Genomic DNA, 17,946 nt, shown 5'->3' with positions numbered 1-17,946 from the left:
GGCTGTAATTCCCTGTGCTATACCATATATCCTGTTGCCTATCTATTTTATACATATGAGTTTGTATTTCCTAATCCCATACCCCTAATTTGTCCTGTCCTTATGATATCCATTGGTTTGTGTTCTATATTTGTGAGTCCGTTTCTGTTTTGCATACACATTCATTAGTATTTAAGATTCTGCATATAAGTGATATGATACAGTATTTGTCCGACATTTCACTAAGCAGAACATTCTCTAGGTCTAACTGATATTGTAAAAAAAAAATTAATTTTATAAAACTATGATAAACAAAATAAACAGTAAATTTTAAATAAATGCTGGATTAGTAATAGTGCCATTTTGAGCCATATTGGAAGCTGAGATAAAAGGAAACATTTGTAATGTTGGTGTCTTTATTTTGAGAAATTGATATGCTTGTTCATATTTTTTACATTAACTCTGACTTTTAAACATTGCATTAAAATTTTATTTACCTTGATTACTAGGGCTTTTGGTATCAGGGTAAATTTTTCACTTGAAGCAATAATTCACATGTCTCATCCTCAACCTGATTCTGCTTGCTTCCTTGGTATATATATCAGCAATCTCTCATCATTTATTTACATTTTTTCTCTTTTTGATTTTATTATAAGATGTAAATAAGCTTTTCTTAACTTTCTATTTACTTTTGATCTAATAGACTTCCAAAGAAGGTTGTGCTATCTCAGTCACTGATAGGATTTTGGTGACAGAATTCAGGATTAACCTCCTGAGGCAGTAGATGACATATTCTAAAATATTTGCCCTTTACAAAGCTCTGGTATTTTCCTTGCCAAATTCAGTTGACAATCTAATCACTCCCTTTGGAAATAGTCAGCAGGGTTGTGGCAGTCTCAAATCTCCAAAGTGCTTTCTCCATTGCATCATAAAGAGAGGAGATTTCAAAATCTAATATTCTCTATGTGATGACAAATATTTATGAACAATGACAAGGATGGTCAGTTAATGTTTTATGGGAATGGGGAGGAAGGCAACATTATGAGAGTTGTGTAAAATCTGGAGATTCAAATTTCTGAAGTTTGGGAGCTATGCATATTTTTGAGAAACAAGAAGGAGAGGACAATAGAAAAATACTGTAACTATTCTACTGGTTCATTGGCTGCCTTGGAATGCAATGGACTAAAGGTCAGAGTTTCAGCAGGAATAGTCAGAGGCTTAGGTCTTAATTCATGAGTGTGGTATTTTCTACCCTCTCCCCAATAGATTTCCTTTTATTTTTGATACTTAGAATTACTTTAATGGTGGACAAACACTTTCATTCTATTTCCGTAATTAAATGAAATGCTCAATAGCTTTCAGAGTTGATATCTCATTTAAAACCAAGAAGCATGCAAATGACTGATATATTTTCTTTTCTTTTTAAAGTACAGATGAAGAAGATGCAAAGAGGGTAGGCCAAAGGTTCCAGAGAAAAGCTTCACGGATTTTGTTTTGCAGAACATCAGCCCAGATCTTATTTTCCATACTCAACATATTTGAGAGCTTCTTGTGTTGTCTGTGGTTCTGTTATTTATGAACATAGGGTTTTGATGGCTAGATAGAAAGTTGTGAAACAGAGAATAGTTTCCTGTAAAAGCAGGAATTTTATATGAAGTTTTTTCACCTCCACAGTTTCTTATCTCTATTTATCACCCAGATTTGTGCAGCTACCATCACCCTGTAACGACACTCTGTAAAGACATTTACAGAGGCTCTAGTGGCAATGTGTCCATTTATTAGAGGTACCATTCAATGTCTAAATATTTTCCAAGTTTTTAGCTCTTCTTTAAACTTACTTAAATGAGCTATTACTACCATCATCAGCTCAATTTGATCCTGGTATAATCCCTGTCAGAAAGAGTCAAGACATTATTCGATTTCTTGAATGATAATTCAGATTTCTGAAATCTAAGTGACTTGTTCAGGGTCAAGAGTTAGTGCATTACTGAGCTGAGTCATCATAATCAGATAAAATGATTCCAAATCAAATTCAGGACATTGTCTAGAAAGTTAGCATTTGAAGGATATTTACAGGTAATTTAAATAATCAATCTGTTCTAATGATGAGGGAATTCCTTGTTGAAGGTGCATTCATTTCTTTGATGATTTATATATTCATTATTAGCATAAGTATCAACTAAACATTTGATCATGTCGCTTAAGAGACATTTTTCAGAATATGTAAACTTAATATACGTTTAAATAATTTACATGCTTCAATAAATATGATAACAGATGTTGCACTCAAAGTTTTGAAAATATTGTTAAATATATTCATTTCACTAGAATGATAGTAATGAGATTTATTTTTCTTAAGAAAGGTAATCAACTCATTTTATCAGCTTCATTTATATGCAGAAAAAATATATGAGGAAATGGAGAGTAATTAATGAGTGGTTCAGGTTTGCTAAATTGAAAAGAAATTTCTTCATTCAAGAGAAAATGGTTAGTTCAGTTCAGTTCAGTCACTCTGCCATGTCTGACTCTTTGCCACCCCATGGACTGCCGCACGCCAGGCCTCCGTGTCCATCACCAACTTCCAGAATTTACTCAAGCTCATGTCCATTGAGTCGGTGATGTCATCCAACCATCTCATCCTCTGTTGTCCCCTTCTCCTCCTGCCTTCAATCTTTCCCAGCATCAAGATCTTTTCAAATGAGTCAGTTCTTCTCATCAGGTGGCCAAAGTACTGGAGTTTCAGCTTCACCATCAGTCCTTCCAATGAATATTCAAGACTGATTTTCCTTAGGATAGACTGGTTGGATCTCCTTGCAGTCCAAGAGACTATCAAGAGTCTTCTCCAACACCACAGTTCAAAAGTATCAATTCTTCAGTGCTCAGCTTTCTTTATAGTCCAACTCTCACATCCATACATGACTACTGGAAAAACCATAGCCTTGACTAGACGGACCTTTGTTGGCAATGTGATGTCTCTGTTTTTTAATATGTTGTCTAGGTTGGCCATAACTTTTCTTCCAAGGAGTCAGTGTCTTTTAATTTCATGGCTGGACTCACCATCTGCAGTGATTTTGAAGCTCAAAGAAATAAAGTCTGCCACTGTTTCCACAGTTTCCCCATCTATTTGCCTTGAAGTGATGGGATTGGATGCCATGATCTTAGTTTTCTGAATGTTGAGCTTTAAGCCAACTTTTTCAGTCTCCTCTTTCCCTTTCATCAAGAGGCTCTTTAGTTCTTCACTTTCTGCCATAAGAGTGGTGTCATCTGCATATCTGAGGTTATTGATATTTTTCCTGGCAATCTGGGAAAATGGTTAGTACTCCATACTGAATTATTCTTTTGTAGACCAAATGTTTAGAATGAAAGATGATGGAAAGCATACACATTGCTCACTATTGCTTGAAAGGAAACAACAGTGATGCTCTTTAAAATAAAATAGCAAGACAGGCATGACCTATAATGGAGTAACAATAAACATGAGAAGTGGAGAGAGGGAAAACATTTCAGGGTGAAAGGATCTTAATAAAAGAATGGGAGAAAGAAGAGAAAATGATAAAGAGTGAGATTTAAAGAAAGCAAAATAAAAAGGAAAAGAAAATTAGGAGAAAATTAGAGACAATAAATTAACAGGGGAAAAACAAGCCACAATTGAGCTCATAAAATAAATTAGGAAATGAAAGGCTTCTTGATGAATAAAAGGGGAGAGAAAGAGAAAAGAGAAAAATGAGAAAGGAAGCATGAAGAAATGTTCAGAGATAGGGAACGGCTAGCTCCAGGAGCTGGTCTGACCACAGTTTGCCCTCAAGGCAGGTACAGCATTGCCTGATGATGTTTGTATCTCTGCCCAAAGAGTGAAGGAGGCTGTCTCTCTGGCCTTCCTATTTCTCTAGTGTATCATCACTGCCAGAGTCAGATGCATCTCTTAATTAGCTAAAGTGCCAAGGAAGATTAGGGATATAGTGGTGAGAATTTAGATTTCTCTTTCAGATTCTTCCTTTTTTATTTTTTTAAATACATTTTTCAAGATTCTTGTGCTCTTTTTTCAAAATAATTTTATTTGTTTATTTATTTTTGACTGTGTTAAGTCGTCATTGCTGTGTGGGCTTTTCTCTAGCTGTGGCAAGCAGGGTCTACTCTGCTTGAGTTGAGGGAGTGCATGGGCTTCTCACCGTGGTGACTTCTCTTGTTGTGGAGTATAGGCTCTAGGGTATTTTGGCTTCAGTAGTTGAGGTGTGTAGGCCCAGTAGTTGTGGTACTTGGTCTCTAGAGCACAGATTCAGTAGTTGTGGTACATGGGGTTGGACCAGAGATCAAACTCATGTCTCCTTCATTGGTAGACAGATTCTTTACCACTGAGCCACCAGGGACATCCTCAGCCTGAAAACAGTTTTCCCACTAACATGGCTAACATATAATTTTTTATTCTGATGACAGTCATAATTTGTATGTGTTTTCTTTTTTGGAAGTGTATTTTATTTTACTTAGAGAAATGTTCACCTGATACATAGTCTCTGGATTGATGTGAAGCACCATTTTGGAATCACCATCAGGAAAATACATAGACAAGAACAGGATATGGGAAGAGAATGGATCAAGTATGTCAGGTAGCATGGAATCCTTTTGTTGGAAAACAATGAAAAAGCAGAGATGACAAGAAATAATCAGAGTGGAAGGGCCTATAACTCTCAATTATAAAAACCTTCAGAAATCTTCTGATATCTTAGCGATATCATCAAACGCTGACATATCATGAAAGGACACACCACTCACATCAACTTTGCATGAGCTTGTGGGACGCAGTGAACCTGAGAGGAAATGGAACTCTTCACCTACATTCCTGGGTTTCTTGGGTGTATTTTTATGGACAGGTGATGGAATGAATATTGAGATAAGTGTCTGTGGAAGTAGAGACAAGAAGTAAGCAGAGAGGCTAATTGGAGGCCTTACAAAATATTTTTAATTACAATTTTGTGTAAGTCTTGCTTTGTCTGTGTGTGTGTGTGTGTGTGTGTGCATGCATGCAGTGTTTCTATACATATATACGCTAAATTTTAAAGGAAGATTTTCAAAAGTTCCTTCGGTGGATGGTAGTACCTGTATATTAGTCATTCCTTTCAGTTCTTGAGAGATGTAAAGCAGATATTTTTAATATTTCTTAAAATATGTACCACAATAAACCACTGTACATATTGTTCTGTTTCTTTTGTTTTTTCCTTTGTATTACTTTCCTCTTATTTTTCACTCATACTTTTCTCTTTTTGGCCTTCTTTCCTAGTGACTAAGTCACTAGCATTTTGTCAAGGTTTTTGTGTCTCTTTGTACCTCATGTTCCAAAAAATTACTTAAGACATATTGTTTATAACTGAAATGGTGAATATGTCAGATATTTTTACCTAGAGAACAATCCAAGTCTAGATGTAAGAAACTGTAATAACAATAAACTCTGCTTCTTGATGTACTATAGGCAGAGACAATGGAGAGAGAGAACAGTACTGTGGTAACTGAATTCATCCTTGCTGGTCTGACTCAGTCTCAAAATATTCAGCTCCTGGTCTTCACACTAGTCTTAATTTTCTTCCTCATCATCCTCCCTGGAAATTTCCTCATCATCCTCACCATCAGGTCAGACCCTGGCCTCACGGCCCCCCTCTACTTCTTCCTGGGCAACCTGGCCTTCCTGGATGTATCCTACTCCTTCATTGTGGCTCCCAGGATGCTGGTGGACTTCCTCTCTGAGAAGAAGGTGATCTCCTATAGAGGCTGCATCACTCAGCTCTTTTTCTTGCACTTCCTTGGAGGAGGGGAGATGATACTCCTAATTGTGATGGCCTTTGACCGCTACATTGCCATCTGTCGTCCTTTACATTATTCAGCTGTCATGAGCCCTAGAACCTGCTATGCCTTGCTATTGGCTCTGTGGTTTGGAGGCTTTGTTCATTCCATTATCCAAGTGGCCCTGATCCTCCGCTTGCCCTTCTGTGGTCCAAACCGACTGGACAACTTCTTCTGTGATGTGCCGCAGGTCATCAAGCTGGCCTGCACTGACACCTTTGTGGTGGAGCTCCTGATGGTCTTCAACAGTGGCCTGCTCACCCTGCTGTGTTTCGTGGGCCTTCTGGCCTCCTACGCATTCATCCTCTGCCGGGTACATGGTTCCTCCACCGAGGGGAAGAGCAAGGCTCTGTCCACATGCACCACACACATCATCATTATATTTCTCATGTTTGGGCCTGCAATCTTTATCTACACTCGTCCCTTCACAGCCTTATCAGCAGACAAGGTGGTCTCCCTTTTCCACACAGTGATCTTTCCTTTGATGAATCCTGTGATTTATACCCTTCGCAACCAGGAAGTGAAAGCTTCCATGAGGAAAATATTGGGTCAACATATGGTTTGTTGAATGGATTTTATAATAAGAAGTCATGAAGGGGAAATTCTGGCTGAAAATCATTCACTTATTTAAAAAATATTGTTTTTCACTGAGTGCCTTCCATTGCCAGGTACCACTTTAGTCAATGAGGGAAAGTTATAATAACAAGAAAACAAACATGCTATGTTATTCAAGAACATAAAGGAAGTACCAGCCTGGTTGGAGTAAGGAGTAAGTATGAGAGATTTAGTTCTTAAGTTATATATGGCTATAGTGTCATATAAATAATGCTTTTTACACCAAAATAAAAAGGTTTATTCTATTCTATTTGAAGTAAGAATTCATCTTAATGTTTTAAGCAGGTGTTCATTCACAATTGTTCTTTTATGATTTAGGACAACATTATCAAGATTCTGGGCAAAGATCAGTAAGGACAAGGAATCATCACAAGTCATATGTTATGTTACAGTCCTATTTTGAACAATTTTAAAAGCCCGAAACTCTTGAAATACATTTATTTTCTTCCTTCATCCAAATTTGGTAGCAGGATAAGAAAACAAAACAATTGGTTTTATAGAAAAAAGTGTCATGAAATTATTTCACTTGACTCTTTTCAGAGCTTCTTGATTATGATTACTATTAATGGGTTTTACAAATCTTCCCCAGATGTTAAAGCTTACTCTCAATTGATTTGCATCTGATTATTGTAATGATAGTTATTTAGTATTATAGATTTTGTTGGAGATTACATAAATCTCTGTTGTTACCTAAAATAGGGTTTAATGTGAGAAGTTAGGTGCTTATAAAATCTTTTAAGGACTGACTGGAAGACAATTTTTTAAAAATTCTGGACATCCATAAGTGATTGCCATAAGTGCACTATAAAATCAATTTGCTGAATGATCTATCCCTGCAATAATGAGGCAATTGGGATAACAGAAGCCACTTTGCCAGAGTCTAACTAAAGGAACACATCAATTAACCATGGTGTGAAATCACGAGAATGATACAGACTATTTCATGTTATTGTTTCTCTCTTCAGTTATTTTTATTCTCAATTCAAGTGATACATGAGTACTTTTGATAATCAGAATTTGGAAATCTAAATGTGATGATTCTAGAAGAAACTGTTAATATGTTCACAGCTTCTTTGCAAAACAAAATGAAGCAATGCAAAAAATACTTGTAAAATACAGGATAATAGTTTTATAACCTTAGAGGTAAGAAGACAAGTTGAAATCAAATAGAAAATGAAAAGAAAAATGATTACACTTGACATGTTAAAAAATATGTGTGTGGCCAAAAGGCAAATAGTGATGAAAATCTGCCCACTCCACATGGATGTGTGAGTTTATTTCTGCATAATTATAGAGGTTTCCTTCTTAACTGAGGATGGTGTAAAGGACCAACCATGCATAAAATTAAAGTAAAAAAGCTGTTAAGGAAATTTATATAAATTAGAAATTAATTCACTAAACATATAAAAAATTAATAGGTGAATATGAAATAGAGGCCTGGTGTGCTGCAGTCCATGGGGTTGCAAAGAGTTGGACACAACTTGGAGACTGAACAACAACAACAATGAAATAGATGAAGAAAATATGGACAACTGAAATGAATCTTCAGTTAACAGAAAGAAATGGAAAGAATTATAAACATAAAAATAATTTTATTCTCAAAGACAAACCATGAGCATAAAGACCATTGATTCTGGTTAGCTTGTAGAAGAATGTTGTTCATGTATTATCAACAATAAGAAAAGTAGAAAATAATAATTACACTTTTCTACGAGGCCATCAGAGAGTGGATGAAGCAAAGAAGCCTTTGTGTTGAGCAGCAGAGAAAGGCAGAGCCTATGTAGAAGAGCAGAGAGCTATGGCGGCTCTATAACTGAGGGCAAGTACCTAGTATGGATATGGGGATATGGTGGTGTGATCCTGACATGGACTGAGATATTTTGTAGAGGTGAGAGGAAAAATAAGGTGACCCTTTTATGACACGTGGGATGTGGACAGATTAGCATCTGAGAAAGCTCCAAACACAAAAATAGATAGCTCACTCATGAATTTCTCCCCCACTCCCACTGACACCTATACTAATAATTTGCTCAGAAAAGGAGAAATGGAGGAAGAAATGAAAATCAATGCATACTGCTGGCTTCCCTGATGGCTCAGTTTGTAAAGAATCTGCCTACAATGCTGGAGACCTGGGTTAACTCCCTGGATTGGGAAGATCCCCTCGAGAAGGGAAAGGCTACCCACTCCAGTATTCAGGCCTGGAGAATTCCATGGACTGTATAGTCCGTGGGGTCGCAGAGTCAGACACGACTGAGGGACTTTCACTTCACATTGGCTGATGCGTATTCTCAGCCATCATTATAGTACTTGATGTTGACGCCTACAGAATTGTCATAAGGGCAACAAAACTATAAGAATTGTGGCTCAAACTCATTTCAGTTCTGACAAAATCGAAGATGTAGGTTCCTTGGTAGCAGTGGCAAGATACTGAAGGTAAAACTACTCTGGGCTAAATTCCATATAATTAAAGATGATTTCAAGCTCTAGCTCAATTACCCTTTGAAAGAATCTGAAAGATTACATCCTCATCCTACCTGCTATATAGAAGAAAAGGATTTAACTCTCTGAAACATTAGGCAAAGTATAGTTAGATATTATTATTTATCTTCTATATATATTTTTTATATTGAAGAAGCGTTCACTTGCAATGTTATATTAGTTTCAGATATATAGCATAGTGATTCAGTGTCTTATAGATTTGCTGTTCGGTTGCTAAGCTGTGTCTGACTCTTCATGACCCTATGAACTGCAGCACACCAGACTTCCCGTTCCTTCACTATATCCTGGAGTTTGCTCAAACTTATGTCCATTGAGTCGATGATGCCATCCCACCAGTTCTTCCTCTGTTGCCCCCTTCTCCTCCTGCCCTCAATCTTTCCCAGCATCATGGTATTTTCCAATGAGTTGGCTTATTGTATCTGGTGGCAAATTACTGGAGCTTCAGCTTCACCATCAGTCCTTCTATTGAATATTCAGTTGATTTCCTTTATAGATTATACTCCATTAAAAGTTATTACAATATAATGGCTATAATTCCCTGTGCTGTACAATATATTCTTATTGCTTATCTATTTTATACATAATAGTTTGTATCTCTTAATCCATACGACTAATGTGCCTTTTTTCTTTCCTCTAGCCTTTGGTGAGCACTAGTTTATATTCTATATCTTGAGTCTATCTCTGTTTGGCATATACATTCATTTGTAATACTTTTTTACATTCCACATATAAGTGATATCATGCAATATTTGTCTTCCTTTGTCTGAATTATTAAGAATAATATTTTGGGGTCTAATCAATATTTTAAAAAATAAAAAATAATTTAGAAACCATGATAAAAAAATACTAAATTTAGAGAAAGTCTGAATTAATAATAGCATCATTTTGAGCCATATTGGAACTTGAGGCAAAACAAAAAGCCTGTAATGTTGATGTCTTTATTGTGAAAAAGTGATATTCTGTTCATAACTTTTACACTAACTTTGACTTTTAAATATTGCATTAAAATGGCATTCATCTTGATTACTAAGGCATTTGGTATCAGGATAAATTTTGTGCCAGAGGCATTACATCACCTGCCTCATCCTCATCTTGACTCTTACTTGCTTCCTCGGTATATATATCAAAAATCTCTCATCATTTATTTATGCTTTTTCTCTTTTTGATTTTATTTTAAGATGTAAATAAACTTTTCTTAACTTTCTGTTTACTTTTGACCTAACTAATAGGCTTCCAACAGAGTTGTATTATCTCACTCACTGATAGGATTTTTGTGTTAGAATTCAGGATTAACCCCCTAGGGGCACTAGATGACATATTCTAAAATATTTGCCCTTTACAAACCTTTATATTTTCTTTGCCAAATTCAGTTGACATAATAACTCGCTTTGGAAATAGTCAGCAGGGTTGTGGCAGTCTCAAATCTCCAAAGCACTTTCTCCATTGCATCATAAAGAGTTCGAGGAGAGTTCAAAATCTGATGTTCTCTATGTGATGACAAATATTTGTGAACAATGACAAGAATGGTCAGTCAATGTTTCATGGGAATGTGGAGGTTGGCAACATTGTGAGAGCAACATAAAACCTGGAGTTTCAAATTTCTGGAGTTTGGGAGCTACTCATGTTTATGAGAAACAAGAAGAGGACAACAGAAAATATACTGTAACTATTCTACTGGTTCATCAGCTGCCTTGGGATGCAATGGAGTAGAGGTCAGAGTTTGAGCAGGAATAGTCAGGGGCTTAGGTCTGAATTCATGAGTGTGACATTTTCTACCCTCTCCCCAATGGACTTCCATCTCTCCTTGATGCTTGGAAATACTTTAATGGTGGACACTTTTATTCTATTACCATAATTGAAATGATCAATAGCTTTCAGAGAGCTGACGTGGTTTAAAACCAAGGAACATATTTAAAATTGATAACCAACAAGATCCTATGGTATGGTGCAGGGAACTCTGTTTAATGTTGTGTGGTAGGTTGGATGGGAGGGCAGGTTGGGGGTAAATGGATATATGTGTGTATATAACTATGGCTGAGTTGCTTTGATGTTCACCTGAAACTATCACGATGTTGTCAACCAGCTATATGCAAGTATAAAATAAAATGCTTTAAAAAGGAAAAAAAAACCCAACGAGCATGCAAATCACTGATATATTTTCTTTTCTTTTTAAACTTAGATGAAAGATAGAGAGATGAAAAGGCTAAGGCTCCAGAGAAATAATTCAAAGATTTTATGAGTTTGCAGAACATTAGCCCAGATCTCTTATTTTTCATACTCAACATACTTAATAGTTTCAACTGTTCCCTATCGTTCTATTATTCATCAACATAGGACTTTGATGGTTAGATAGGAAGTTGTGAAACTGAGAAAATCTTGATACACAAACAGCTGACTGCATTGGGAACTTTACACAAAAGTTATTTAACCTTTAGTTGTTTCGCTGAATGAGACATTTGGAGTTGTGTAACTACCATCACCCAGGGTTCATCCTAAAGACACTGACAAAGGCTCTAGTGCAATATGTCCTTTCATTGGACACATTTATATAAAAATTATATTTATTTTAATAAAATATTTGAAGGGCTGGTTTTGATTTGAACTTACTTGAATGAGTTATTATTACCATCATCACCTCAGTTTTGATCCTCATATCACCCCTGTCCTTTAGTTATTTTATTAATGAATGGATTTCCTGACTGAAGGCCCATACATTAGTTTCAGTCAGTTCAGTTCAGTTCAGTCGCTCAGTCATGTCCGACTCTTTGCAACCCCATGAATCGCAGCACGCCAGGCCTCCCTGTCCATCACCAACTCCCGGAGTTTACTCAAACTCATGCCCATTGAGTCGGTGATGCCATCCAACCATCTCATCCTCTGTTGTCCCCTTCTCCTCCTGCCCCCATTCCCTCCCAGCATCAGGATCTTTTCCAATGAGTCAACTCTTCACATGAGGTGGTCAAAGTATTGGAGTTTCAGCTTCAGCATCACTCCTTCCAATGAACACCCAGGACTGATCTTCTTTAGGATGGACTGGTTGGATCTCCTTGCAGTCCAAGGGACTCTCAAGAGTCTTCTCCAACACCACGGTTCAAAAGCATCCATTTTTCGGCACTCAGCTTTCTTCACAGTCCAACTCTAACATCCATACACGACCACTGGAAAAACCATAGCCTTGACTAGACGGACCTTTGTTGGCAAGTAGTGTCTCTGCTTTTTAATATGCTATCTAGGTTGGTCATAACTTTCCTTCCAAGGAGTAAGCATCTTTTAATTAGTTAAGTGCTTTCTATATTCATCATCAGCATCAGTATCAGTTACACATTTGGTGATGTTTTTAACCTAATTCACATTTTTGTAATATGTAAAAAGTTAATTTGCATTTAATTTATAAGCCTTAACCAATATGCTTATAGACATTGCACTCAAAATTTTGGACACTTTATTAAATATATTCGTTCCACTGGAATGACAGCAATGAGATTTCCTTTTGAAAGGAGAGAGAAAGAGAAAAGAGATACAGTAAAGAAGAAAACATGGAGAAATGTTTCAAAGAGATGGGGAAGTAAGCTCCTTGGGTCTCTATACTCCTGGCTCCAGGAGCTGGTCTGACCACAGTTTGCCCTTCAGGCAGGCACAGCTTTGCCTGATGATGTTTGTGTCTCTGCCCTAAGAATGAGCAAGGCTGTCCCTCCCCCTGGCCTTCCTATTCCTCTACTGTATCATCACTGCCAGAGTCGGTCACATCTCTTAATTAGCTGAAGTGCCAAGGAAGATTAGGGATATAGTGGTGAGAATTTAGATTTCTTTCTGCCTCTTATGACAACACTTTCCCCACTAGTCTGGCTAATAGACTATTTGATTCTGAAAAGGGTCATATTTTGTAGGATATTTTTCACAATTGTATTTTATCTTACCTAGAAAAATGTTCATCTGATACATAGTCTCTGGTTCTATGTCAGCCACAATTTCAGAATAATAGATTCAGAAAATATATAGATGAAAAGACTACCAGGAAAGAAAACGGATGAAATATGTTAGGTACTGTAGAATCCTGTCTGCTGGGTTGAGTGAAAAAGAGTGAAAAAGGGAAGATGAATGAGAGGAAATAGGCAGAGTGGAAGAGCCTATAACCCTCAATCAAAAAACCTTCAGAAATCCTCTGATGTCTTCAAGATATTATCAAACACAGACACATCATAAAATGACTAATTCTGAGTGAATTTGTGGGGTACACAAAACCTAAGAGTAAGTAGAAGGGGTTCTTCACTTATATTCCTGGTTTTCCTGGGTGTATTTTTATAGGCAGATGAGGGAGTGAATGTTGAGATAAGTGTTTGTCTAAGGCAGAGAAATGTTAAGAAGCAAGCTCAGAAGTTACCAAATATTTTTATTACAATTTTGAGAGTCTGCCAAATATTTTGTATTATAATACTATGTGGGTCCCATTTTGCCTCTGTGTGTGCATGTGTGAATGTGGGTGTGTGCAAGTGTATGTTGTGTTTGTATACATATATATGCTGATATTTTAAAATAAGACTTTAATAAATTCCATCTGTAGTCATAACACCTGTATATTAGCCATTGTATTCAGCTCTAGAGAGATTTAAAACAGATATTTCTAATGTTCTTAAAATATGTACAATGCATAGACTTACTGTTTTTTTCACTTTTCTATTTTTTTCTTTTTTTTTACTCACATCTATCTTTCTTTTCTAAGTACTGAGACAGTAGCTTTGTCTTTCAAGGTTTTTATCCTCCTCTTTATATCCAATGTTTCACAGAACTTAGGACAACTGTGCTTGCTAAATATTATGCAGAATATTAATATATACTACATTGTATTTTTCTGTAGATTAGCAATTTTCATATTTAAAAACATTTCATATCAACAACAAAATATTTTTTCAGCATATGCCTTAAATATATGTGTATATATTTGTAAAGTTTATATACCATTATACTAATATATCATATATATTAATGCATGATTTTGAAAAGATAAAATTAAAAGTCAGTGATATGTGCATATATATGCATAATTATATACATGTAATGCATATTTATACTATTTTACTATCACTCTTCATTGGACCATCACATTGACCTTTCTGGAATGAGCCTACACCACTAAACAGACAGCATTAAAACTGGATTCCCCTCTCCTGCAATGACTAGTGTTCTTTTAATTATACAGTGTGAAGCTTCTAAGCTTATTTTTAGTTATTCAAGCATACCAAAAAGAGCAATCATTGACTAAATCTGTGTTAATAATTTCTTTATATATTTCAACTGAATAGTGCATACTCACATTCTTCTACTAATAGTAAGAATAAAGAAAACTCATTCTAAACTTAAGTGCTGCTACCATAGTAGTTTTAGTTCTCTTGTCTTGAAAAGGAATGGGTGAGACTATAAGATCTTATTGCTCTTTACCTCTCTTGTATGCTATGATTTTATGTGTTAATACAACCAATTTAAAACATGTATCCTGGAAAATTTGTATTGTGACCTGTTGTTTGTTGACAGGCTCTCCTTTGGGCATCATGCTGGTATCAGAGAAAGAAGGAGATTGGGAGAATGTAGTGAAGAATTGGGAGCTTCCCAGGTGGCTTAGTAGTAGAGAATCTGCCTGCCAAGAAGGAGATGTGGGTTGATCCCTAGGTTGGGAAGATGCCCTGGAGAAGGAAATGGCAGGCTACAATCCATAGGGTTGCAAAAGAGACATGGCTTTGCTAAGAACAACAACAACAATAAGGAACTGAGATTGAAAGAGTGTAATGAAGTTGTGTAGTTCAAGGAGGGAGTGGCTACATAAGCAATGCTTCACCAGGGATACAGCTGGAACCTACCTCTAAATGATGGGGAAAGTACAGTTATTGTTGGAAACTGGCGACCAGCTTGGAGTCAGAGCAATACAAGGACACCAGGTCAGAGGAGGACAATGAGAAAACAGAGAGCAAGGCAGAGAGTGAGCAGGCAGATATTGGGACTTCCACAAAAGTTTGTGTTGGTGGATGAAGAGAAATGTGTGTAATTCTAAGCAAGCTGCTAAGCCTCAAGCACAGTACAACCACCAAAATGCAAAGATCTTGATATTTGGAGTTATGTTGTATCTCAATCAGGAAATTTTTCCTATGACTCAAGAAGGCAGGAATCCCAAGAAGGTATAGGACACTAGACTCTGAGAGTGGACACAGTGCTGTAGAAGCACACGGCTCAATGGGAATAAGACTTTAGCCTTTTTTTTTTTTTTTTATTCGTTGGAGGCTAATTACTTTACAATATTGTAGTGGTTTTTGTCATACATTGACATGAATCAGCCATGGATTTATATGTATTCCCCATCCCGATCCCCCCTCCCACCTCGCTCTCTACCTGACCCCTCTGGGTCTTCCCAGTGCACCAGGTCCGAGCACTTGTCTCATGCATCCAACCTGGGCTGGTGATCTGTTTCACACTTGATAATATACATGTTTCGATGCTGTTCTCTCGAAACATCCCACCCTCGCCTTCTCCCACAGAGTCCAAAAGTCTGTTCTGTATATCTGTGTCTCTTCTTCTGTTTTGCATATAGGGTTATTGTTACCATCTTTCTAAATTCCATATATATGTGTTAGTATGCTGTAATGTTCTTTATCTTTCTGGCTTCCTTCACTCTGTATAATGGGCTCCAGTTTCATCCATCTCATTAGAACTGATTCAAATGAATTCTTTTTAATGGCTGAGTAATATTCCATGGTGTATATGTACCACAGCTTCCTTATCCATTCGTCTGCTGATGGGCATCTAGGTTGCTTCCATGTCCTGGCTATTATAAACAGTGCTGTGATGAACATTGGGGTGCATGTGTCTCTTTCAGATCTGGTTTCCTCGGTGTGTATGCCCAGAAGTGGGATTGCTGGGTCATATGGCAGTTCTATTTCCAGTTTTTTAAGAAATCTCCACACTGTTCTCCATAGCGGCTGTACTAGTTTGCATTCCCACCAACAGTGTAAGAGAGTTCCCTTTTCTCCACACCCTCTCCAGCATTTATTGCTTGTAGACTTTTGGATAGCAGCCATCCTGACTGGTGTGAAATGGTACCTCATTGTGGTTTTGATTTGCATTTCTCTGATAGTGAGTGATGTTGAGCATCTTTTCATGTGTTTGTTAGCCATCTGTATGTCTTCTTTGGAGAAATGTCTGTTTAGTTCTTTGGCCCATTTTTTGATTGGGTCATTTATTTTTCTGGAATTGAGCTGCAGGAGTTGCTTGTATATTTCTGAGATTGATCCTTTGTCTGTTTCTTCATTTGCTATTATTTTCTCCCAATCTAAGGGCTGTCTTTTCACATTGCTTATAGTTTCCTTTGTTGTGCAAAAGCTTTTAAGTTTAATTAGGTCCCATTTGTTTAGTTTTGCTTTTATTTCCAATATTCTGGGAGGTGGGTCATAGAGGATCCTGCTGAAATTTATGTCAGAGAGTGTTTTGCCTATGTTCTCCTCTAGGAGTTTTATAGTTTCTGGTCTTACATTTAGATCTTTAATCCATTTTGAGTTTAATTTTGTGTATGGTGTTAGAAAGTGTTCTAGTTTCATTCTTTTACAAGTGGTTGACCAGTTTTCCCAGCACCACTTGTTAAAGAGGTTGTCTTTTTTCCATTGTATATCCTTGCCTCCTTTGTCAAAGATAAGGTGTCCATAGGTTCGTGGATTTATCTCTGGGCTTTCTATTCTGTTCCATTGATCTATATTTCTGTCTTTGTGCCAGTACCATACTGTCTTGATGACTGTGGCTTTGTAGTAGAGTCTGAAGTCAGGCAGGTTGATTCCTCCAGTTCCATTCTTCTTTCTCAAGATTACTTTGGCTATTCAAGGTTTTTTGTATTTCCATACAAATTGTGAAATTCTTTGGTCTAGTTCTGTGAAAAATACCGTAGGTAGCTTGATAGGGATTGCATTGAATCTATAGATTGCTTTGGGTAGTATAGCCATTTTGACAATATTGATTCTTCCAATCCATGAACATGGTATATTTCTCCATCTGTTTGTGTCCTCTTTGATTTCTTTCATCAGTGTTTCATAGTTTTCTATGTATAGGTCTTTTGTTTCTTTAGGTAGATATACTCCTAAGTATTTTATTCTTTTTGTTGCAATAGTGAATGGTATTGTTTCCTCAATTTCTCTTTCTGTTTTCTCATTGTTAGTATATAGGAATGCAAGGGATTTCTGTGTGTTAATTTTATATCCTGCAACTTTACTATATTCGTTGATTAGCTCTAGTAATTTTCTGGTAGAGTCTTTAGGATTTTCTATGTAGAGCATCATGTCATCTGCAAACAGCGAGAATTTCACTTCTTCTTTTCCTATCTGGATTCCTTTTACTTCTTTTTCTGCTCTGATTGCTGTGGCCAAAACTTCCAACACTATGTTGAATAGTAGTGGTGACAGTGGGCACCCTTGTCTTCTTCCTGATTTTAGGGGAAATGCTTTCAATTTTTCACCATCGAGGGTAATGCTTGCTGTGGGTTTGTCACATATAGCTTTTATTATGTTGAGCTATGTTCCTTCTATTCCTGCTTTCTGGAGAGTTTTAACCATAAATGGGTGTTGAATTTTGTCAAAGGCTTTCTCTGCATCTATTGAGATAATCATATGGTTTTTATCTTTCAATTTGTTAATATGGTGTATTACATTGATTGATTTGCAGATATTAAAGAGTCCTTGCATTCCTGGGATAAAGCCCACTTGGTCATGGTGTATGATTTTTTTAAATATGTTGTTGGATTCTGTTTGCTAGAATTTTGTTAAGGATTTTTGCATCTATGTTCATCAAGGACTGTAGCTTTGAGAAAGGTGATTTGTTTATTTTAAATCTAGAGGAGAGAAATGTTCAGTTTTCTCAGGATATTGGAAAGGTTTGAAACATTGTTTATAACTGAATGGTGACTATGTCAGATATTTGTAGGTAGACAACAATGTGGGTCTAGATGTGAGAAATTATAACAATAAACTCTGCTTCTTTATGCAGGCAGAGAGG

General features: G+C 36.6%; 1 protein-coding gene across 1 annotated transcript; it reads left to right on the top strand.

The window, feature by feature from the left end:
* Positions 1-5,452: 5,452 nt before the first annotated feature.
* On the top strand, positions 5,453-6,379 carry LOC133067303 (olfactory receptor 4N2-like). Its single transcript, XM_061158454.1, has one exon. It carries the CDS (start codon positions 5,453-5,455, stop codon positions 6,377-6,379), a length of 927 nt encoding a protein of 308 aa, XP_061014437.1.
* The last annotated feature ends 11,567 nt before the right edge of the window (positions 6,380-17,946 follow it).

Source organism: Dama dama, chromosome 12 (assembly GCF_033118175.1).
Source record: "Dama dama isolate Ldn47 chromosome 12, ASM3311817v1, whole genome shotgun sequence".
Taxonomy (NCBI): Eukaryota; Metazoa; Chordata; class Mammalia; order Artiodactyla; family Cervidae; genus Dama; species Dama dama.
This window is presented reverse-complemented; position numbering and strand designations above follow the sequence as displayed.